The 26030-nt window shown below is 35.8% G+C and overlaps 1 protein-coding gene across 10 annotated transcripts in view; it reads left to right on the top strand.

The window, feature by feature from the left end:
- Positions 1–26030, top strand: part of HMBOX1 (homeobox containing 1) — a 204190-nt gene that overhangs the window by 71832 nt on the left and 106328 nt on the right. For all 10 annotated transcript variants that reach the window (XM_019965819.2, XM_019965818.2, XM_019965817.2 and 7 more), the window contains exons 2-4: positions 6898–6977; positions 14263–14739; positions 22120–22205. In XM_019965819.2, coding sequence (XP_019821378.1) covers positions 6955–6977; positions 14263–14739; positions 22120–22205 — 586 coding nt within the window. In that variant the 5' untranslated portion in view covers positions 6898–6954. The remainder of the gene's footprint in view (positions 1–6897; positions 6978–14262; positions 14740–22119; positions 22206–26030) is intronic.

The following is a 26030-nucleotide window of genomic DNA, read 5'->3' as shown; positions in this document are numbered from 1 at the left end:
CTTCACCATCTCCCTGAGCTTGCTCAAACTTATATTCATCGAGTTTGTGATGCCATCCAACCATCTCATCCTCTGTTGTCCCCTTCTCTTCCTGCCTTCTATGTTTCCCAGCATCAGTGTCTTTTGCAGAGAGTTGGCTCTTCATATCAGGTGGCCAAAGTATTGGAGCTGCAGCTTCAGCATCAGTCCTTTCAATGAATATTCAGGATTGATTTCCTTTAGAATTGACTGATTGGATCTCCTTGCAGTCCAAGGGACTCTCAAGAGTCTTCTCCAACACCACAGTTCAAAAGCATCAGTTCTTTGGTGCTCAGCTTTCTTTATAGTCCAACTCTCACATCCATACATGACTGCTGGAAAAACCATAGCTTTGACTACGCGGACCTTTTTCGGCAAAGGTGTCTCTGCTTTTTAACACCCTGTCTAGGTTTGTCATAACTTTTCTTCCAAGGAGCTAGCGTCTTTTAATTTCATGGCTGCAATCACCATCTGCAGTGATTTTGGAGTCCAAGAAAATAAAGTCTGTCACTGTTTTCATTGTTTCTCCATCTATTTCCCGTGAAGTGATGGGACCGGATGCCATGATCATAGTTTTTTGAATGTTGAGTTTTAAGCCAAATATTTCTCTTCTCCTCTTTCACCTTCATCAAGAGCCTCTTTAGTTCCTTATGGCTTTCTGCCATAAGGGTGGTGTCATCTGCATATCTGAGGTGAGTGATATTTCTCCTGGCAGTCTTGATTCCAGCTTGAGCTTCATCCAGCCCAACATTTCGCATGATGTACTCTACATGTAAGTTAAGTAAACAAGGTGACAATATACAGCCTTGACGTTCTTCTTTCCCAATTTGGAACTAGTTCATTTTTCCATGTCCAGTTCTAACTGTTCATTCTTGACCTGCATACAGGTTTCACAGGAGATAGGTAAGGTGGTCTGGTATTCTTGTCTCTTGAAGAATTTTCCACAGTTTGTTGTGATCCCCACACTCAAAGGCTTTAGCAGAGTTAATGAAGCAGATGTTTTTCTGGAACTCTCTTGCTTTTTTGATAATCCAGTGGATGTTGGCAATTTGATCTCTGGTTCCTCTGCCTTTTCTAAATCCAGCTTGAACATCTGGAAGTTTTCAGTTCATGTACAGTGCTTCCTAAGGCCTAGTTGACTTCACCCTACAGGATGTCTGACTCTATGTGAGTGATCACACCATCGTCGTTATCTGAGTCATTAAGACATTGTTTGTATAGTTCTTCTGTGTATTCTTGCCACTTCTTAATACCTTTTGCTTCTGTTAGGTCCGTATCATTTCTGTCCTTTATTGTGCTCATCTTTGCATGAAATGTTCCCTTGGTATCTCTGATTTTCTTGAAGAGATCTCTAGTCTTTCCCATTCTGTTGTTTTCCGTTATTTCTTTGCATTGTTCATTTAGAAAGGCTTTCTTGTCTCTCCTTGCTGTTCTTTGGATCTCTGCATTCAAATGGGTGTATCATTCCTTTTCTCCTTTGCCTTTTGCTTCTCTTTTCTCAGCTATTTGTAAGGCCTTGTCAGACTACCATTTTGTATTTTTGTATTTCTTTTTCTTGCGGATGGTTTTAATTATTGCCTCCTGTACAGTGTTTCAAACCTCCGTCCATAGTTCTTCAGGCACTCTGTCTACCAGATCTAATCCCTTGAATTTATTCATCACTTCCCCTGTATAATCATAAGGGATTTGACTTAGGTCATACTTGAATGGTCTAGTAGTTTTCCATACTTCCTTCAATTTAAGTCTGAATTTGGCAGTAAGGAGTTCATGATCTGAGCCACAGTCAGCTCCCAGTCTTGTTTTTGCTGTCTGTATAGAGCTTCTCCATCTTCAGCTGCAAAGAACATAATCTGATTTTGGTGTTGACCATCTGGTGATGTCCATGTGTTGTTAAAGCTATGACCAGTGCGTTCTCTTGGCAAAATTCTGTTAGCCTTTGCCCTGCTTCATTTTGTACTCCAAAGCCAGACCTGCCTGTTATTCCAGTTATCTCTTTACTTCTTAGTTTTGCATTCCAGTCGCTTGTGATGACAAGGACTTTTTTAAAAAAATTCTTTACTTTATGATTTTCTTGTAGTAGGAAATTTTAAACTCTTATGTGTACCTTTTAAAGTTTCTTCTCTTTGATCTTCTAAATTTTGTTGTAGAATGTGTCTGAGTTTTATAGATTTATGTCTATTGCAACTGGAATTTAAATTTTTATATATAATTTAAGATAAAGATCTGATTTCTTGCTAGATGATAAGTTATCCTCATTTCAGTTCAGGTCAGTCATTCAGTCATGTCCGACTCTCTGGGACCCCATGAATCGCAGCACGCCAGGCCTCCCTGTCCATCACCAACTCCCGGAGTTTACCCAAACTCATGTCCATCGAGTCAGTGATGCCATCCAGTCATCTCATCCTCTGTTGTCCCCTTCTCCTCCTGCCCCCAATCCCTCCCAGCATCAGGGTCTTTTCCAATGAGTCAACTCTTCACATCAGGTGGCCAGAGTACTGGAGTTTCAGCTTCAACATCAGTCCTTCCAATGAATATTCAGGACTAATCTCCTTTAGGATGGACTGGTTGGATCTCTTGCAGTCCAAGGGACTCTCAAGAGTCTTCTCCAACACCACAGTTCAAAAGCAGCTTGTTGAACTAAAATGTAGCCTTTGGCTTGTATATTTTCTTGTGCGTTCTGGAGTCATTCAGTTCTTTACTCTCTTCGTTGCTTCTGTGTGTCTGTCCCCAGGGTCGTATGGATTTGTTTATTTTCTTTTGTGTTTGTTCTGTTGTCCGGCCAGTGAAGTCCACTTCTGGTTTTCTCCTTTGTTTGATTTTCTTGGAGGTTCTTGGACTTCTTTTTTTCTAATTTTAAGTTCCTATTTTTAAACTTTAATTGTTGGGGGGAGCCTTTTTCTCAATACAGCTATTTATAAGTATTGGGAAAATGTTACTAGTATGATTAATGCATTTTTTTTCCTGTTTTTCTAGCTGTCTCCTGCTAAACTAGCGACAATTTTTTAAATTAAAGTGTATCATACTTCTTAACAAAAAATTTCAGCTTTTTTTTTTTTCACTAGAATAGCTTACATTTTTTAGGTGTTCCTTTAGATCATTAGCAAAAAGGTGTATATTTCTCTTTCATTCCAGTATTTATTCCAGTTAATTCATTCTTATGTCTTATTAGTTTGCTATAATCTTCAAGTTAGTGTTGAATTTACAAAGGGTTCAGTGGGCTCCTTCTTTTAATTCCTATTTTTATTAATTTGATTTACTGACTGAGCAATAACATTCATATGGTTAAAATGATACAGTTCTCTGAGAAGACTTCCCTTCCCACCCTTTTCCGAATCTGTCCAGTTCTCACCCTGTACTTACAGTAACCACCATTACTGGATCTCTTACACAGATCAGATTTCTCTATGTGGAAAAACACACACATATATGTAATGTGTATTTATTGCATGCCCTATGTAGCAGAACACTAAAACCATTTCAAATAAAATAAAGATTTTGATTTCTTTGATCCAAAGATTATCTAGTTCATCTTGTTTATAAGTAAAAATGTTTTTGCACATTTTTCTTAATTTTTTATATTATGTGTCTCAGTTGAGGTAACTGAGGAAATACACTCTCTGAACTCTTGCATATTTGCAGTGTTTTTCTTATATCAAAATGTAAGCTTTGTTGGTACAGAATTCTCTCAGTCATCTGTGAACTTTATTCAGGTCTTTCTCTTTTAAGTATAATAGATGAGAAGTCCAATAAGTAGGTGATTTTTTTTTATCTTTTATAGCTTACTTGCTTTTTATAGCTAGGTGCTTAAATATGATCCAGCATCCCTAAACTTTTATCCCTGATACCTTTTAATAAAGTGTTTTCTTTTACTGTAACACTCTCCTTTTTGCAGTAATAAAGCATAGATAATATTAAATTTACCATTTTAACAGTTTTAAAGCAAACAGTTCATGACACTAAGTACAATAAACATTGTTGTACAGCCATCACTGTCATCCATCTCCAGAACTTTTTCTCATCTTCCCAATCTAAAACTTCGCACCATTAAACAGTAACTCGTCCTTCCCCAGCCCCCTTTAAGAACCAGTCTTCTTTCTGTCCCTGAGTTTGAAGACTGTAAATATCTTGTAGAAGTGGAATTGTACAGTATTTGGCCTTTTGTGCCTGGCTTCTTTCACTTAGTGTAATGCCTTTGGTGTTCATTGATGTTAGCATGTCAATATTTCCTTCTTTTTTAAGGTAGACTAATATTCCCTTATATGCATGTATCACATTTTGCTTAGCCATTCATCCGTTGATAGATATTTGTTTCCACCTTTTGGCTTTTGTGACTATGCTGCTATGAACTTAGGTGTACAAATATATGTTCGAGTCCCCGCTTTCATTTCTGCGTACATACTTGGAATTGAAGTTGCAGATCTCATGATAATTCTAAGTTTACATTTTTTAAGAAACCACCATACTATTTTACATAGCAGTACCCTCCATTTTGTATTTTTCATCAGAGCACACAAAGATTTTATTTTATCCACATCTGTGGCAATACTTGTTATTTTCTGTTTTTTTTTTTTTTTTAAATTATAGCCATTCTAATGATGTGTTGTAATACACAGTTTTAATCTGTCAATTTAAAAAATCTGTCTCTTACGCTAGGAACGCTCTATGATACTGAAGCTGAGAGCAGAGAACTCACAGCAACTTGCTTGATCTTCTGTCCTTTGAATGTTTTATTTTTATGTATTATTTCTAGTCCACTTATGTCTGGAATATAAATGACATAAATTCAGTGATTTGCACTTACACAGGTCTGTATCAGTGTCTTAATCTCCGTTTCCTCATCTGTGAAATGAAGGTCTTTGGTGATTTTCCCCCTAGATTGTCTGATTCAGTTGTGGTGGTATTCTCATATTTATAGAATTAAGATCAGAAATACTGCAAGGCATTTATGAGCCCTTCATAGACTGTGGAATTCCTTCCTTTCTACCTGTCTGTTCCTCATACATACATGTTAAAGGCCAACAAGATAGGTCTACTTAGTCCCTAAACATCCTTCATAATCTTTTTTTAAACTGTTTCCTCTTCCTGATTCTTTCTTGCACTGATTCTAACTTCCCTTCACAGTTTGATTTGGTGGAAGTCTTATTCTAAACTTCAAATAACAGCTGAGATCTCACTTAAAGAAGTCTTTCCAGTTCTCTGTAACCAATTAATTTCTGAATTGCTGTGCTCATAAATCTTGTATTTTTAGTCTTAATGCCTTTTATTGGAGATGTGTGTGTGTGTGTGTGTTATTTTTGTTTTACTCCCCTGCACCACCTCCCCATAGTTTAATAAGCTCTTACACTACTGGGACCATATCTTACTCATGTTATGACCTTGTTTCTATTTCAGGACTAGTATTTAGTATATTTTAACTAAACTTGAGCACGAGTGAAAAAATATATATATATTGACCAGTAATCCATGTGTGGCTTGTTGTTGGTGTTTTGTCCAGGAAATGCAATCAACAGTATTTTTAGGAGGTTTTCTTTGTGTTTTATATCTGCCATTTAGGACCAGTATTTCTCACGTCAGCAAGAAAATTAACTACAGCAGGAAATTCATTAAAGCTACAGTTTAGAATATGCAAATGTGAAAGGTTTCTAACTTTACCGTGTACATTTCACATATATCATTAGTCACTGTTAGACACTTTGGTCTTGCTTAATATAATTCAGTGCTGAATGTGTATTTTAATGTGAGAGTTTTTGACATCAACATTTTTGGCTTTCATCTATTTTATAATATTAACTTGCAGTTAATGGAAATAGTTCCCATATATTGTGGTTTGAAACTGCTAATAAGTGCCGTCGGTAATACATGATCTTTAGTTCCTAAACTGTGAATAGTAGATTTCATTTTTTGTTAAGACCTACGTGTGATTTAAACGGGGTCACAGCGTCTGAACGCTGAATAAAGCAGTAGAATGTTAATCAGAAGACAGAAGTACTGAACTCGCTCCATTATTAATTTAAGCCTGTTCAGGAATGGACACCGTTATTGGTGTCTTTTTAAAATTAGTAGTAAAAGCCCCTGCTACTTGATAATTTGTGAAGTACTTCATCACCACCATTTAAAAAATGTTTTAAACTCTTGTAACTTTTTGAAGTAGTTCCCTATTACCTCTGTTTTATGCATGTGGAATTGAGACTCAGAGAAATTAAGTCACTGTAAGATTTGGCTAGCAGGAAAATAAATAATGGGCTTCCCTGGTGGCTCAGTGGTAAAGACGCAGTGCCAATGCAGGAGACATCGGTTTGATCCCCGGGTCAGGAAGATCCCCTGGAGAAGGCAATGGCAACCCACTCCAGTATTCCTGCCTGGGAAGTTGCATGGGTAGAGGAGCCTGGCGGGCCACAGTCCGTGGAGTCACAGATAGTCGGATGTGACTTAGTGACTAAACAACAACAAAATAAAAAATAGACTTGGAACTGCACCCCAGGTTTTACCCCCCAGTTAAGACTGTTAGCTTCAATCATGCTGTGGTATGTTTTTTTTTTATAGGATTCTACGTAAGTGTACTGGAGTTCTTATCAACAAGTTATCCTGAATGTCACAATATTGTGTGTATATATATATTCCATTTCATGTTTAAATCTGTTTCCTTGGGTGGTATCTGGTAACAGATAAACTTCAGGGATGATTTTCGTTTTTCCAAGTGAGTAATTTGAAAGCTTTAAAAAGTATTTTTCTATCTTTAAAATAGATGTTTATTTGAAATAAAAAGTAATTTTTAAAAACCTGGTTATTTGATGTTAACTGTTAATCCTTAAATTATATAATTAACGTTTTTATTCAGTATTTGATTTCAGTGTTTCTGAATTCTCTTTTTTCCTACAGAATGATGAATAACGCTGATCATCTCTAGCAAGGACATTACTTCCCCTCATGTAAAGCATGCTCAGTTCCTTCCCAGTGGTGTGAGTATCTAGTTCTCCTCTTAATTTTCATCTTCTCTATTGTTTTAATAAAGTTAAGAAAGCATTATATTATAGTACAGAAGTGATAGCAGTGATTTGTAGAGTTGAAATAATTTTTTCATAGTTATGTGGTAAGGAATGAATTTTCAGATCTATATAACCTTTGTCTTTTACTATTTCTGTTTTCAACTTTGAAGTCTAACATAGATTTTCAGTTGAACATAAAATTACTTATAATTTTAAAGTGCTTAATAGCCTAGAAATTTGTGAAACAGATGGCTAGTATTAACTTCCTTGTGACAAGCAGAATATTGGTAGAATGTTACTTTAGTGCTGCCTTTTGTATGCAAACTCCTAAGCACCAAAGCCATTTTCTTTACCTGCTGGGGATAATAAGCCTAGTTATGCCTATTAGCTAATACAGTTGGTAGCTTTTCTTTGGAGCCTGGCAAAAAATACAAATTGGATAGTGGTATTATGTTGAGAGATTTTTTGTGCTAGGATATCAGCTGTAACCACTAGTTCATATTAAATAGGCCTCTGAACAGAAGTATTCTGGGAATTTCAGATATTAGAGAAGATAAAGTATCTATTAGCTCATTAAACGCATCTTTAACGTAAGTATTTTTTAAAAATTTGGTTCAGTCTACATTTCAATTAAATTCCTTCTGTTCTGGTTGTCAGTTCTGTAATCCAGTAAGTGGAAGAATGGTAGATTTTCCTTGTTACTTAGATTTTTTTGTTAAACATTTTTCTTCTCTTGTTGACTTTATAGTACATCAGAAAGTCTCTGGAATAGACCAGGTGGTGTGAAGTGTGGCCTGAGGTGCTGCTGAATAGTTGTGTGCTTGGGAAAGGGATGATACTCTGTTGCTTTGGGCCTAATTTTCCCTGTTTTAAAAAGTACAGTTTATTTGTTGATGGCTGTTCACCATAGCCATTAGAATGTAAGCATTGTGAGGCTTTTTTTTTTTTTTTACCTTATTTTGCCCTTTTTTTTTTTTTTTTTGCCTTATTTGTGCCTTGTTGCATCCTTTTTCCGTTGTATGTAGTCTGACACACAAAGGTTATTCAGTAAATGTTGTTGTTTAATCCCTAAATCATGTCTGACTCTTTGCAACCCCATGGACTGTAGTCCACCAGGCCCCTCTATCCATGGAATTATCCTGGCAAGAATACTGGAGTGGGTTGCCATTTCCTTCACCAGGGAATCTTCCTGACCCAGGGATGGAACCTGCATCTCCCGCATAGGCGGGCAAATTCTTTACCACTGAGCCACTGGGGAAATCTCAGTAAATGTTAATTGAATTATTTTTGTCTAAATGGTCTCCTATTCTCTGATTCCACACCTAATTTATATCTCCCTCTATAGACTTTCATGTTTTTACTTGGATTTTATTTTCCACATTGTATATAGATGGCTATTATTTAAAAATCTCAACCTTAATTAGTGGTAATTAACTATTAAAGTGTAATTATGAATTGAATATAATCTTATTTTTCTCAAAATCTACATATTTTGAAAAGAACATTTTTATGCTCTTTACCTATAGTGATAGCCTTTGTTCTTTTGCATTAGTCAGTTCTCCCATTGGTTTGAATTACAGAATCACTTTTCCATATTGTAAGCTCAGTCCCCAGCAAATCTTCATTTCTTACTCTTGTCATTTTCTTACTTTAAAACTGCCATTCCTTTGATGGTAATAATAGTTGTGAGAGTAATGTGCCATAAATAGTACAAAGAGCCTTTAGTATGTCTTTAGTTGGTTAATATTATGATTGACTCTATAATGTGTTAAATCATCATGGAATAAATACCATGAATGACAAAACTAATATATGACTGTACCATATTTTGCCTAGTCATTCTAGATAAAAAGATAAAGACAGCAGAGTCCAGCTCAAGAAAATACTGTTATCCAGTAAAATCTTATTAGCTGTTGATACTTTACAAGTAAGGTGGTTCTGTCATTTTTGCACAAATGATTTCAAGATTAGGCATTTGTGTATGCTTTAACCTTCTTTCCTCTACATGTTTCTAGGATTTAGTTAAAGTTTGTTCTGAACCTCAAGACTTATTCAAGAAGGGTTTACATATACAGGTAGAGATAAAATTAATTGTATAAATGGTTTACTATTATGGTCTTAATAGTATGGTGTTTTAGAATGTCACTTTGTGAACTGAGCCATAATTCCTGAATTTAATTGTTCTTTTATGCCTTTAACATTGTCTGTGTTATTACAGTGTCGAAATTCTTCTCACATCATTTTCAATTATTGTTGGCCTGAGTCTGCATTCAGATGAGTAATTTAAAGTGAAAGATGTTCCTTATCCTGTGAATAGTTCTTGTGTTATATAGGAAAATTAATTCAGTTTTTACATGTTATCTTTTTCTGTTGTGAAAGAATTGCTGGTATCATGGACATAGATGACCTTTCTAGGTCATTATTGCCATAATCTCATGATGATGTGCTTAAACTAGGTGAATTGTAAGAAATAAAATTTGAAAATGACAGGATGTGTGCCTTTGTTTATGTTAATGCACATTGGAATATTATTCTCAGTATCTAAGCGAGCTTCTAATCTTGGCATTTTCTCAATAAAATATTGTGCCTTCAATGTCACATGTATGATTTGATCCTGCTCATTATCCCACTGTGCTCTAGAGCAGTCATAGATTTTGCTCTAGCAATTGTAGATCTTTTTACTTTAGGTATGTCTTTGTATTAGGGACCTCTGTTGGTGCTGGGCACATACGTCTAATTTAAACAAAGTGAAGCATAAAGGGAAGTCTGTGTGAACTTAAACTGTTTCCCTGTTGGCTCAGATGGTAAAGAGTCTGCCTTCAATGCAGAAGACCTGGGTTCAGTCCCTGGGTCAGGAAGATCCCCTGGAGAAGTGGATGGCAACCCATTCCAGTATTCTTGCTTGGAGAATCCCATGGACAGAGGAGCCTTGTAGGCTACAGTCCATGGGATTGCAGAGAGTTGGACATGACTGAGTGACTAACACTTTCACTTTCATGCTGTTACACGACAATATAAGAAGAAGAGCAGGGATGTAGTAGGGGCTTAGGAATGACTAGAACAAGGGATGTGAATACTGTAGAGTTTTCCACTTTGCCCTGCATTTCTTATTATGCCTGCCTTATTTTCCTACAAACTAGCTCCTTCTACATGGTGAGGAATATACCAGACTAACATCTTCTTGCAGCTGACCACAGTTACAGTGACTGTCCATTTTCCTGCCACTCTAACCTGCATATTTTGAGAAGAGCATGACTGTTTCCTTGTGTGCCCACACTGTTGGCCAGAAGGTAGGGCATTTTGAGTGGCAGGGCTTCCCTGGTGGCCTGGATGGTAAAGATTTGGAAGATTCCTTGGAGAAGGGAATGGGAACCACTCCATTATTCTTGCCTGGAGAATTCCATGGACAGAGGAGCCTGGCGGGATACAGTCCATGGGGTCGCAAAGAGTTGGACACCTTAGCTACTAACACTTCCACTTTTCACTTTCATCCTTTCCAAGAACATGTGGTTGGAAACAGACATTCTGGGAGGACAAAATAATAGGTGCCTTCTTTTATCTTCTTTTACGACTTTTGAATTAACCACTTTTACAATGGGTTTCCGTAGGGAATTCGCTGGTGGTCCAGCAGGGAACCAAGGTCCCACAAACTATGCAGCATAGCAAAAAATAAAGTGGTTCCCATAATCAATGACTGAAATGACATAAATACATTGTTTTAGATACTGTGGAATCTTTAGTTCTGGTCGGTCTAATATAAGCTTTATGGTGGATACTTTTCAGTTAACAGGTTAAATTCACATAATTCATTTTAGTTTTATACTGATATGCAGAGTGCTGCCCCATACAGAGGGAGGTTTGAAAAGTTACATATAGAATACTATTAGCTCTGATATAAATGGGATAGGAAAATATCATGATTTTTTTTTTTTGTCTGCAAAATAAAACAGAGCTTGACATCTCATATATAAAATAAGGTCTGTTTATGACATGTTTTGAAAGCATGAAGACTAAAGTTAGCAGTGAACAACTCCATTTTCAAGAGAAAAGAATATATAGAAACCTGAATTTACCAAATCAGTAAGTTAAAGGGTAAATTATTTGGATTACTAAGGGGCAGCTACTTTTAAAAAGAACTTCCTGGTATTAAGAACTAATATGTTACTAAGCACTAGAAACGAGCAAGGGCTGAGGGTTAAGATAAAACTATAGTGTCAAGTGTCTCTTATAAGCCATTCAGAAAAGTCTACACAGCTCTTTCAGCAAATTTTGAATATAATATACCTACCGAAAAATGTACGAATTAGTAGTGTACAGCTTGGGGAATGTTCACATATTATGCACCTGTGTAACGTAACTAGCATGCAACAAAACATTACCAGTGCTGCATATTATTTTAATAGTAGAGCATTTATGTTAAGCAAGGTATACTCTTCTGTTGACATCAGGAGAAAAAATAAATGAATTACTCTGGTTGAAAGTTATATGTTTTTCTCTCTCACCCAACTAGTCAATGATATATTATGGGTTGGGGATGGGGGAGGGGGGCATATATACGAAGCTGACAAGAAAGAAAGTAGAGTACAACTGTAATAGCCAGAGCTTTAGAATAGCTAGTAATTGTCATTCCAAGCGTCTGAAATAGAACAGCTAAACAAACCTGTGGTATATTCCTACAATAAAGTACTCTTCAGCAATAAAAAAACATAAACTGCTGATACATACAACATCATAGATGAATCTCAAAAACTTCATACTGAAAGAAGCCTTACACAAAAGAGTACATAGAAATTCCATTTGTATGAGGTTCTGGAACAGAAAAAATTAACCTCTGTCATGAGAAAAAATCTGAGCAGTGGTCACCTCTGAGGAGAGAGAATGGGGACTGACCAGGAAGGAGCACTATGGAACTTCCTGGGTAATGATAATATTCTGTATCTTCCGAGGGATTTAATTTCACAGGTGGATGTACTTCTCAGAACTCAAAAGAATGGTAAATGTAAGATTTGCATATTTTATTTTATGTAAATTTTACTTCAATAGAAAAAAATACCTGAACAAATACTGAGCTCTAGCTAATGATCTACATGTGGAAGGATTTAAGGAGAGAGATACAGATGTCTGTCACTGATTTTGAAATGCATCAAAAAATGAAACGAATAGAGGGATTTATAGAGCGTGGATAGATTATGTGGTAAAGCAAGTAAAATACTAATGGTAAAATCTCGATGATTAGTGTATGTCAGCTTTTTTTTTTTCACTTTTTTTTTTTTTCTAATTTTATTTTATTTTTAAACTTTACATAATTGTATTAGTTTTGCCAAATATCAAAATGAATCCGCCATAGGTATATATGTCACCTTTTCTGTGGGTTTAAAATTTTTCATTATAAAATCTTGGAGGAAGAAAACAATCAGGAAAGAATGTAATAATCATGAAAACAGGATTTTTATGATGAATAGCTTGTTACAAATGAATATTGGAAGAGAGCAAAAGGAAATGTAAATAGGCAGAAGGCAGACAGTGTGGCCCATGGACACAAAAACCTGCAGCATATTATTTTAGACCTGCAGAATGTCTGTTTTTATTTTTAATGAGCTGATCTCTAAAACTAGAATGACTTCACGTAAAAGTTATAGATTTCTGCCTGCTTATTTTTTAAAAGGACTTGGAAGGCAAAACAGTTACTCCAAAGGTAGATACAGATTCGTGTGGAGTTTTCGTATACGATAAAGTTGGTGTTTCAGACCAGAGAGGAAGAGATGTACTACTTGATAAAGCGTATTGGACAAGTGAACTATCCTTTTGTGGAAGAATAAAGCTCAAATCCTTTCACACTCATTCAGTAAATACAAATTCTATATGGACTAAAGATTTTAAATATTAAAAAAAGCTGTTACTAGAATCCCTAGTCCCTCAGTGGAGTGGTTTTGTCTAAGTGGTTTAAATTGGTAACTTAAAAAAGGACAAAAGCCTGTGTCCCATATCATTTGATTCCAATAATTTCTGCCATATATGCATGCTTTTGGAGTCAGTAAGATCTAGGTTTAAATCTTTTTTCCTATGTCTTAATGAGACTTTTTCCAAGATACAAAACCATTGTGAGCCTTAGTTTCCTCAACGGTCGTCAGTCAGTGTAGTACTAAAAAAAAATTACCATAGAGTGTTGTTATGAGGAACTGAGATTGTATGACATGAAACTCTTGCCCAGTGCTGGCCTAGAGTGAATATTCAGTAAATTTTTATAGAGGGATATGTGTGTGTGTATGGTAGTCACTTAGTCATATCCGACTCCATGTGACCCCATGGACTGTAGCCCACTGAGCTCCTCTGTCCATGGAATTCTCCAGGCAAGAATACTGGCGTAGGTTGCCATTCCCTTCTCCAAGGGATCTTCCTGACCCAGGGATCGAACCCAGGTCTCCTGCCTTGCAGACAGACTCTTTACCCTCTGAGCCACCAGGGAAGTCTCTTATAGAGGGATAGAGAAACTGATCTCCAAGAGCTTAGGAGAACTGACTCAGTAGAAGTTTACCTGGAAAGGAGGAGAAAGTTCTTTGACATTTATTTTCATCAGCAAACACTTAACTGAGAGCCTGCTGCATGCCATGCAACCTATTTGGCATTAGAACCATAAAAATAGAAGAAATTCCCACTTAAAAGAATCTTCGGTACAAAGTCAAGTTTTATAAGAAAGGAATTCGAATGGTGAGAGTTTTTATGATATTTGACAATTCCCTTAAACTTAATATTGTCATCGACTCTGAGGCACTTTCTGGTGCACTGCAGTACCTTGTGTTAGTTAAAGGAAGCATAATATGGAAGCAGTTTCCCACCAAAAATGAATAGGTCATTGGGGACACAACCACCCAAGATCCATTTCTTGAGATAACTACATAGAGAGAATACATTACAGAGATGAAATACTCATGAAATTGCAAAGTGGTGGGTGAAATGGTGCTTATTAAGTTTTTTTATATGCCCCTATCATGTTTCCATTTAAATATTTTTGCTAGTTATTAGTTATTTACTTGGGCTAAGCTTACCAAATTGTTTTTGTCTATGCCAAATAAAAGTTACAGAATTCCTAGGTCAGTTTTGCCTATAAAACAAAGTATTACCCTTAATCATGTGTTAGTCATTTTCAGTAAAGACGTTGATAGAGAAATATTTTGTCTGTGTTCATTCTCAATACATAATGATACATTCTTTGGTAGATATTATAAATAAAGGGACTATTTTATTTTATTTTTTTTAGTTTGCTGGAAACCATGTCTCACTATACAGATGAACCCAGATTTACCATAGAGCAGATAGATCTGCTCCAGCGCCTCCGGCGTACTGGAATGACTAAACATGAAATTCTCCATGCCTTGGAAACTCTGGACCGCCTTGATCAAGAACATAGCGACAAGTTTGGAAGAAGGTCCAGCTATGGAGGAAGTTCATATGGGAATAGTACCAACAATGTTCCAGCATCTTCCTCTACAGCTACAGCTTCCACGCAGACCCAGCATTCGGGCATGTCCCCGTCACCTAGCAATAGTTACGACACCTCCCCACAGCCTTGTACTACCAATCAGAACGGGAGGGAGAATAACGAGCGATTATCCACGTCCAATGGGAAGATGTCACCAACTCGCTACCATGCTAACAGCATGGGTCAGAGGTCATACAGTTTTGAAGCCTCAGAAGAGGACCTAGATGTAGATGATAAAGTGGAGGAATTAATGAGGTTAGTTTCTTTCTTATTTAGAGTCCTCCAAATATTATGTGCTTAGACTGATTTTGAGTAATAAAGCTGTATTTCAGCTCTTTGCATATGACAACTGTGGCTTCCCTCTTCCCCTTTGGTGATAAAGAAAAAATTAAAGTTTTTATGTTTTTAATTCAAAAAATTTTTTTTCTCTACCTAAGTTCTTTCTCTTTGCTGCTTTATAAGTCTTTACATTCTGTTATGTAAGCAAAGGTTAGCTTTCTTTCTCTTTATGGCTCTTATTTCTAACTTCTGAATTTTATGAATTGCTAACAAATATGTTGTAAGCCTTAAATGCATTGTAAGTACTTTCTCTGAGAGGTAGGATGTTTTTGTAATAATATGTATACTCTTAATTTTTCCCTCCAACATGCTAATTGACAAACTAATTTTGAGCATCTATTATTTAAAAAGCAGTGTTCTTAAGAAAAATAGACATGGTTTCTGTTCCTAAGAAACTGAAGTTCTGATTTTTGCAGTAGATGCTGTGTACACACACACACACACACACACAGAAATTTAATGTCATCTATTATAAGATAAGTGTAAGCACCTTGAATTTGAAACCCTGAAGAAGTCCAGTTTCAACAGAGGTAATTAAAGGGCTTCACCCTGAAGCTGAGACACTTTGAGGGCAGCACTGCTGTGCTTTCCATTTTTGTGTCTCCGGAATCTAGAACTGTCCTTGGGACATATTAAGGGCTTATTATGTCAAGTGAATAAATGAATTTGAGCTAAACTTTAAAGGATAGCTTCTGTTTTGAAATATAGGAAGTTTATTTAAAGTTAAGGGAATAGTAACAGATAGAAAAGGCAAGACATGTTTAGTCTTCTAAGAACTGCAGATTGGCTATATATGGTGACAAGAATAGTATATTGGGAGGCCAGTACAGGTTTGGGACAGATTTGAATTACATGTACATGATTTTATGTTTAACATGATGGAAATTAAAGGATTTTTTTTTAAGAGGTCTGTAGGAAAGAGATAACAAGCATTATTTTCGGGAGATTAGCACTGCTGTAGTAGGGAAGAGAGCCTGCAGATAGATTTGTTGTGGTTTATATGAAAGAAACTGTAGCAGGAATATGTCAGAAATAAAATTTTAACTTATAATTATGAGTTATAGTTCTTCTATAACACTGTAGGCGTTTAAGATAGTATAATGGTGACTTAATATTGCCATCTGAAAGGTCTGTAGTACCACGGAGGTAAAATAATCTTTTGAACAAACTGTCCTGAATTTACATTTAGGGTGGAACTGCCATATAGGGAATTTTGGGCTAAATGGACTGTTGCATCTAGATTCCAATGTAATTCCTGTAATAAATGGTTTCATAGAGCACCTACAGGACCTGTTATTTAAGCTTTGTAAAACTTAAAAGTATAAAAAAACATCAGTGTGGCTTTTCATTGATTTTCCTTGCTTAAACAGCTGGCCGAAGTTTATGTTCATTTTGAATTTAACATCTCCATCACTGTCAAGATTGAGAGAGAGGATCATTTGGGCAAACGGAAATTACTTTAATAGTTAACATGTAACGAGGTTAGTTTTTAATTGTCCTAAGAAGAGTGGGTATCAACAATAAAATTTGTTAGGATGATAGCCTTGTTGTTGTTGTTGTTGCTGTAATTAATCAGATTTAGTGGACTTTAAAAGCATTAGTTAATTCCCAGATGTGTTTTAGACTAATGGGAAGTTTGGGAAAAGTTTATTTTTAACAAAAGTCTCTGGAAGATTGTCCAGAGTCTAAAACTTGAGTATAATGGTCTAAAAGCTTGACAACAGGGTTTATGGTTAAATCCAGCAAGTACACACGTTCAAGTTTCATCATTAGATATATGTGTGTGTGTGTGTTTGTAATTGTTGCCAGTACTTAATTTACATACTGCCCCTTGTTGCATAGGTAGGATATTTTATGACTTCTTTCTTAGAACTGCTCCTGTGCTGTCCTCTACTCATCTAGCAGTCTCATGGATCCTTCTGGCGCTCTGTGGTCCTCTGTCGTTGCACCCTCCCCCACACCTTCACTCTTCCTTTGTGCCCATCTCTCATTTTTCTCAAGTCTACAAATAATCACAGTCCTCAGGTTTGAGGGAGAAGTTTATTGCATGACTATTTCACTTTTAATTATCACAACCATGCTATATGTGAGGTAGAGCAGACATATTGAGATACACAAAAATTAAATAACTGACCCAAGAAAACTTAAGTGGCAGAGCTCAGTTCTAACCCATGTCTTTATTTCCAGTGTGTCTGTCACTGACTGGTGTCTGTTGCTTCTGTAAATACATTTTTCATGTGTGTAGATTTCAATAAGATTTTAGGAATGATCATTAATATAACTCAAGACAAAGTGTGAAAGCCTTAATGTACTTATCCTCCACTCTCCCCCTAAGTGATATTTGTCACTTTAAGTCACTCCCTTGGGTAGCCTAATGAATTTTTATTTGGTCGAATGTTAGGGAATGAGTTTTGAGCAGCGAATCTTTCCGAGAACCCTGTGCCCACATAGGGCTCCACTCCCCTTTGCCCCCTCCACACTCTGATGATATAGAGGGTTGTACTCTAGGTAGGGAGAACGGATACCTAAATGCCTTCCTGCTTCCTTTCCTACATATGTCACATGTAATTCACCTCGCTCATGCTCACATTACCCAGCCTCCAGAGCACTCAACCCTAAGATTTAGCTTTTAAATCTCATAATCCATTGGGTCCAAAAACTAAACTCCTAAAAATTTCAAGGTACACAAAGGAGAATTTTTTTTTTAATTTGATTAATTTGAAAGAAAGTAACTGCTACTTTTTCCATTTTTGGATTGATCAGGGTTTTGAAAAAAATCAAAGGGAAACTAGAATGTGGATTCTCAGCAAATTGTTGAGTGTAACATTTTAGGAAGGACTTTAAAACCAAGAGCTAGGATAAAGACCGATTTTACATGTTAATATTTTTAAAATGCATCTATTAGTATATATGTTTATATATAGTTGTATATGTATATCTGCTAATAGTGTATATCAAAGTGTATTGTCCTACTGTGTATGTATAAAATAACAATTGAAATGAGGCTTATCAGAATTAATTTGTCATATAAAAGATGTTATTCCTGATTACCCACATATTAAATTTCATGAGTGTTTAGTATTTTATCTAGGATTCTGAGACATTATTCCGAGTTGATTATCTATATGCCTGATAGATTATTTACTTATGTAGGTAGGGATTTATGTTCTGTAGGACATAGTATTCAGTTACCGTGTTGTTTACACATACAGAGTAGATTTTAACATTATCTTGTAAGCTCCTAAATTATGCTTTTTCTCCATGAGTAGAAATTAAAGGGAGCAGTTTCCTATTCGTATGTGAAAGAATTTGTGTGTAGTTAGTTACGTTTTTCCGCCAGTGAAATAGTCTGTATTGGTAGGTACTGCTCCACCTCTGAAAGTCTTGAGATAGATGACTTCTTTTAAGAGGTCTTAAAGAATGTGTAGTGTATATCAACTAAGAAAATTTGGATGTTCTTAAAGCATACAACTTTTAAACATTCAGTCTTTAATAGTCTTTGTTCGAGAAAAGAAAGCATTACCATTTTGAGCTAGTATACATAACTCTCTTCCATTCTGTTTTGGGAAGCTTAAACATATTTAACATTAGGAATTTAGAGCTGTTTTTAATAAATTATGTACATCAGGTTTTCCATTTTATAACCTTTTATCTTTAACTACAGATTTTTTCATTTATGGAGCAAATTAAGCTCTAATATATGCAAACTCCATAATGAATAAGACACAATCTTTGTGCTCAAGGACTTTGCTAGTAGAGATAAGACCAGATCAGGAACTACTATAATACAGAATTGCATGTAATATATTGGTATGTATATTTGAAATGGTTAAAGTTAGCTATTAGAAGAAACAATCTTTTTTTAGCTCTGAGGATCAGAGAAAACTTCTCTGATTAGATGGTGATTATTATTTTAAGATGTCTTTTAAAAAGGGTGACTTCATGAAGAGGCATTACTGAGTGTATCTAAGTGATTAGATAGAAGTAGAGTGGTAGCTTATCTTGGAAGAAAACTATGGAATCAAAGAAAGATCAGCCTACACTTCACTTTACTGTTAAGACTGGAGAAGTAGAAATCATGAGGATAGTGAGAGCTTATAAGGGTGGAAAAATGGATACATTCTGTTTAAAGATGTCGAATTTTAGACAGAGGAAGTAAGGCGTAAGAGGTGAGACAAATTTGGAGTAAATGAAGGAATTTTCACACCAAGAAATTGGTGATTTCACAGGATATGATGTGGACATTAGGAGTGGCAGGTCGTTTGTTAAAGGTGGAATGAATGAGGGGGAATATGTGAAAGCTTAGAGAACAGGTTTAACCCAGTAGGATGGAAGTTTTTGAAATACATAAGAGAAGGTTAAATGCTGTTACTATTTTGGAACCACCTAGTGAAACCAACTAAACGACAGAACACTTGCATCTAAAATGACTTTATAGAAATCTTTTCATGCTGCCTTAAAATACCCAGTACAGATGTTAACTTCAGTCTTACGTACTTATAGCAGATCATTTGTTTCTTTTTTTCCTGGAGTTCTCTCTGGCGTATTATAAAATGATAGTCATTGTTTATATAATGCTTTTACAGTTTCAAAAAGTCTTACACTGAAGATTTTTAAATTTTATATATTAGGTATACACATTTGATAATAATTTTCGTTTAATTTTAATTTCAGTGCTTGTAGAAAAATCTTTAAAGCCTTGTGATGGGGTAGGGGGCATATTATTGTTCTTATTTTACCAGATGATGAAACCAACTTTATTAAATGACTTGCCCAAGCACACCCTTTATCTTTTAAGTTTTGTTTTTCTTCAGTTTGAAAAAGCTTCTTTCTGGTAAAGCAGTTGAGTAAAGAGGTTTTTATTTTTAGTTTTTTAAACTCATTATGGATATTTAGAAACTTCCCACGTAACTAAAAATAGAATCTCTCAGAGGGTTAAATGAACTTCTACTCCTTTGCAGACTTTTTGGGGTTCCTTCTGTCTTGCTGCAGTGCTTGCTAATATCATACCGCAGGGCTGTGAATAATTCACAAACTGGATGTGCCCTATTGGAATAATTGAGTGTTATCTCCTCCTTATGACTTAGTCTCTACTCGAGGAGAAATTGATTTTAAATAAATTGATTTAAATTCCAATTTAAATCAATAGTCAAGAAAATACCATCTCATCATTTTCCCCACAAAAGCTCATTTTTATTTAACCTTACTAAATACTGTCTTAAATTCAGTTTTCATTTTCCTAGAAGGATATTCTGTACATTGGAATGCAATGCTTTACTTAAATTTTTTCAGCTTAATTTTGCATCTGTATCAGAAACCAAACAATTTGGTTGTTTTATTTACATAAACCAATTGAAATAGATACTGCTGAAGTTTATCTCTTGCTCTACTGACTGTTGTTGGATATTTGAGAGCCAGATGGTAATGTAGACGGGTATTTTGACCTTTAAATGTATTGTGCCCTTTTCTTTCAGATATATAAATTTCAAATTACGAATGCATATTTTTCAAAGAAATGTTTCCAGTATGAATAAGCATTTTGGAAGGAATTTGGCCAGTATCTAGATCAGTATGAGAAGCTTTAAGTACTGGATTAGGCTGCTGATTCTTTATTTTCTTCCTCTGGGAATCTTTTTGATTAGGATTTCCAACCAGTGGATGAAGAGTAGACTGTGCAGCTCCAGATTGGAAGCTGTCCCTACCATCACTTCTCTGCTCTTTTCCAGAATTCCTGAAAGGGAGCATGAAATTCACCAACAGAGCACTTAGCTCCTCCTCAGCAAAGGACTGCCAATCTGCTCTGAGTAAATCACTGCTGATTCTTTGGGGATAGGATACTTTACTTTTCTCATTCCAGATAATCTGTAGAGAGACTTGAGCTCCAGTCAGGAGTTTGCAGTTCACAAAGCAATGTATAAAGATTTCATGGTCCCTTTGTCTGAGATCAGGAGTCCGCAGAGCTTTTCTGTAAAGGGTTAGATGGAAAACATTTTAGACTTTGTGGGCAAGAGGCAAAATCGAGGACATGATATAGATACTTATATACAAGAGAGAAAGCAAATGATCACAAATTTTTATTTGCAAAATTCAGTATAGAATAATAATTGATCATCAAATACCATCTTTAAGATACAGGCCTACAGAGAATATTAGAATTTTTTGGTGAGAAGGGGATAATATTTTGCTCAATTCATGTTCAAAGTTAGTATTCCCTGTCTCAAATTGATTGCAAATGTTCATCATGAAAACTACTTTTAGCTCATTGGTTGTATAAAAACAGATGGGAGGCCAGATTTAGTCTATGGGCCATAGTTTGCTGATCAGCTGCATTAGACCATAAGTTACCACTATTCAGTTACTTTGAGCTTGAACAAAAAATCCATTTGTGTGATTCTTTTGAACATTCAAAGAGAAATTGATTAGTTTTAAGGCTTTAGGTATAATTTTCATTGCAGTATTATGTTTGTCTTGGTTCCCATTCATTGTCATTCTAGTGAATGTCTCATCTTTTTGAGAATTTCTTGGACTTTTAAATAAGTAAAAATTTATAAGAGTCTTCGTGGAGGAAAAATTAGGTCTATGATATGTAATGTCAAGGACATAGAATATAGTATAGTTTTAAGTATTAAGTATCCTGTGTATTACATGTATTAGGACATTAATGTGTCTTTTATACTAAAATTTTATATTCAGCCCACCCTGGTTAAAATTTTTTTGGTTTATTAAGGACAAAGAAGGCAAATTAAAAGGCAAAAAAGTACCTTAAAATGGCCAGCATTTTAGCAGTTGTGAGAATGATGATTTCTGTTCCTTTGACAGAGGTTTTCAAATGAACTGAACATGATTTATGCAGTTGCATAGTTAACATGCAAAACCACAATCTACTCACAACTAATTTTTGTTGTTGTTGCTGCTGCTTTTTATTTTTCTAGGATTTCTGTCTGTATAAGATACATTCATTCCCCAGTAATGAAAATTTGCATATACCATATGGCAGCTTGTTCCTAATGTGAATTATACACAGCATGCGATTAACCGTCTCTGGTATGAGACTTACATCTACTGTGGCATTCACTAAAGCGTCTGTCTGATGGTGTGCTGTTTTAGGACTTGAATATTTGGTGTTTCTTGGTTTGTTTTAATTTCATATTTTCCCACAAGCTCGGTCTGTTTTACCTTTATTTTTGTGTCCTTTCTTTCTATGTTCTCCCCACCTCTCTGCTTCACCTTTCTTAGCAAAGATGAGGATTTCTACCTTCAACATACATTGTTGGTCTTGTCTTCTGTTTTTGTTAGGAGGGACAGCAGTGTGATAAAAGAGGAAATCAAAGCCTTTCTTGCCAATCGGAGGATTTCCCAAGCAGTTGTTGCACAGGTAACAGGTAAGAGCTGACGAGCCCTTTATTCTGGAATCTGGTCTAGTCTCTGCCTTCTAGTGCAGATGTTGGAATATTGCTTGCATTTCTGCATTGCAGTGCAGATCTGTCAACTTAGGCATAATAATGTATGCCTGTGATTTAAAACCCATTGTCTCCGATATCTTGGAACTTCTCCAGTGATTTTTTTTTTTTTTATCTTGTGCTAGTAAATTTTACAGCATTTGTAAAAAGCACAAAATTCCCTATTTTATGACTAAAAAGGATTCTCTGGTTTTCTTGTAATTGTGACAGAGCTTATGACACATGCACATCCAACTGCTTTCAACATTTCATATTTTTAAAAGCTTTACAGTCCTCCAAATCTACTCCTTGATTTTACCAATTAAAAAAAGATTCATGGGAGTGAAGGATGTTGTGTGTTTTAACCACTTTTTCATATGTGAAAGAAAATGTATATTCTCAAACCATAACTGAGAAGATAAGAATTACCAATGTCTTCTCTTTATTTTTTTATATCCCATCACGTTACCCAACCAACAGCAGCCCCATCCTGAGTATGTGGTGTATATGTGTCATTCTCTATTCAGATTGCATTTTTTATGAAGTTCTTGAATTGGGGGGTAGCATGTCTTTTCTTTGTTGGTCTGTAGTCTTCTTTTCTCAGCAATAATTTCTAAGAGCTTAGTAAAATCAACTATGTCTTAGTCATGGGAGGAACTAGAAACTCTTTCAACTACACACATGTTGTAGTTGATATATTGTTGTGTGTTGTATATTAACAGATATAAAAATTAATTTGTTTCTCCCATTCTTTTTTTTAACATTCCAGTAGCATCTCTGTGACTTTGGCCTTTTTAGCCTTTGCACCTCAGTTTCTCCTATTAATACATTGAAATAGTTGAATCTGGTCTTCAACAGCACCTTCCAGTTTTAAGATGCTATTTCTGTTCTCTAGACATTGATACATATCGAAGCTCATTTTCCTCAAATGTTATTACTGACCATTTGGTTAAAAATGAAACATGAGATTTTGGAAATCTTAAATTTCAACCCAAGAATCTAAGGTCACCCAGTCTTAGTATGTGCGTAACATATTACACTAGTAAAGTATTTTATAAATGATACTTCTGTTCATGGTTTAAAAAAAAGTTAAAGGCATGTCCCTTCCTCTAGAACTATTTATGAATCTAATTTTTGTAATCTTCAGTTGTTTTTCAATAGGATGCTTAAAATGTTACTTTTATCTTCAAGGATTAAGGTGTGGTGCTAAGGGCATTATAAGGGCAGTTTAAGTGGGTTTTATCAAAACCCACTGATACGCACTGTGGAAAGATCAGTTGTCTCTCAGGACTTTTAATTCAGCCCCCAAGATTAGAAGCAGTAGTATCTTATAGTTTGCCAGCCTAAAAAAGAAAAAAAAGAAAAAAAGAAAAAACTATAGTGTTATAAACAGCATGATAAAGTTGATTTTGCCCAAGTGGAAATATTTCTGAATCTCTTGAATACCCTGAATCTTGAATCATCTTGGACCTTTAAAACAGTGTCTTTGAAATCCATCAGCACCTTCCAGTTTTAAGATGCTATTTCTGTTCTCTAGACATTGATACATATCGAAGCTCATTTTCCTCAAATGTTATTACTGACCATTTGGTTAAAAATGAAACGTGAGATTTTGGAAATCTTAAATTTCAACCCAAGAATCTAAGGTCACCCAGTTGATGCAAATTATAATACAGTACCTCTAAAAGGAATTTCTTTGACATATCTGAGGCATTAGCTATACCATACATCAAATACTGCCTTTTTTGAAAGGGAAATTAAAGATGTTTTAGCATCTTGCCATTTAAAATGTAGTCCGTGGGATAGCAGTATTGGGAGAATGTACCCAATTCTCCATTTACATTTCTATGTACATCTGTCTGTCTCCATTTACATTTCTCCATTTAGAGAAATTTCTACATTTAGAAATGTACCACCCTAAACCTACTGAATCAGAATTTACATTTTAACCAGATCACCAGGTGATTTGCCATGAGAAGTAGTGTTCTAGGAAACTGGTGAGCTTTCCTGACATTAACTGCCATGGATTGGCATTGTCTAGCATTGTCTCAGTCAGTGACAGTCGTCATGATGCCATCTCTTGTTTAGGAAAGCAAGAGTTGAAATTTTTCCATGTGTTGTCTGTTAGAACTCATGGACTTTTGCCACTGTAATCATAGGATTTGGTACCATTAAAAGGTTCTTCCCCTCATTTCTGCCTCACCCCAAGTGATATCACTGCCTCTTCCTCCTCTTCATTCCTAGTCCAAACTTGGGTTCATTCATATATCTTTGGTTCTCCATTGTATGGAAAATGAAGTTCTTTATAATCTACTCCAGCCTGCTGTTTATAGCCATCTTGTTTTCAGTATCCTTGCTAGCTGGACTCAGCTACTTGCCATTTCTGTATCTGTTCGCCTGGATGCTCACAGTCGTTGACTGTGCCTAGCTTGCCTTCATCTGCTCACCCTGGTCTTACCAATTCCTGTTAATCAGTGTTGTTGTTGTTGAGTTGCTGAGTGATGTCTGACTCTTTGTGACCCCCTGGGCTATCTCCCGCCAGGCTCCTCTGCCTCTGGGATTTCCCAGACAAGAATATTGGAGTGGGTTGCCATTTCCTTCTCCAGAGGGTCTTCCCAACCCAGGGATTGAACCCAAGTCTCTTGCATTGGCAAGCGGATTCTTTACCACTGAACCAGCAGGGAACCCTTTATCAACATTACTTCGTTACTATCCTCATTTTGACTTCTTTGATCACTGTAGCCCATGTAGACCTCTCTTTTTTGCCTGAAATTAATACACTTAGTTTACCACCCTGAGAGGTTAAACTTCATTTCAGTTTGCATTTTAGAGTAGTAGTCTTTAAAAGCAGAGATCTTAAACATTCTCAAAGAGTCTAGCATTGCACATACTCTCTGAAGATCTCATGTTTCCCTAGAAAAGGAGTACTAGTGAAGCTAACACAAGGTATACATGTGAAAATTTACCCAGTGACTTTCTCCAGTGATACCTCCCCTCTGGAAATACTTACTTACTCAACAAACGCAGCATGAATTTCTGCCCTTAAGGGATTTGCATTTTTCTTTTATCTGCTTTAATTCAATTGTTTATGTTAGGCAGGGGCTCAAGGATGATTTATAACCAGATTGGTTCATTGTCCCTTTGGTCTACTTACTGAATTCATGTATTTCTCATGTATTACCATGTCACATTTCCACTCAGCCTGTCTAACCATCCAGCTAAACTCAGAAGCAATGCTTTTCATTCCAGAAAAGAGATCTAGCTAGAGAATAGTAAGTTAGTGAGAACTAGTATAAAGCTTAGCCCTCATAACTGACCCAGCTGAGATAAAGAAGCCAAAGTTAGAAAGGCTTCTAGGCACTTGGGCCTCACTCACTGGGGCACCTGATTAATATATTGGCACATTTTTCTGCCTGTTAAACAAATTAGTCAAGTTTATCTTAGAAGAATAGCTACCTGATGAAATCTCCCCCAACATAAAAGATGTGGTGCTCTGGAATCTGTCCTAGATTGGAGTCAGTTAAGTTTAACTCCAGTATGTGACATAATGAAATAAATCAACCTTGGGTAAAAATGAGAATGAGTGGTGCATAACAAAAGGAAATGCTAAATAAAAATGTGTAGTGAGGTGCAAAATTACCACACATGTGCTTGTTCCAGAAACAAAATACAGAGGCTTCTTTTTATAGATTTGGAGGATTTCTATAATAAGATCAACAAGAAGTTCATAGGTGGGGTCTGTATAAATAATATCCTACTGATAGGAAA

The sequence above is a fragment of the Bos indicus genome, chromosome 8 (genome assembly GCF_029378745.1).
Source record: "Bos indicus isolate NIAB-ARS_2022 breed Sahiwal x Tharparkar chromosome 8, NIAB-ARS_B.indTharparkar_mat_pri_1.0, whole genome shotgun sequence".
Taxonomy (NCBI): Eukaryota; Metazoa; Chordata; class Mammalia; order Artiodactyla; family Bovidae; genus Bos; species Bos indicus.
This window is presented reverse-complemented; position numbering and strand designations above follow the sequence as displayed.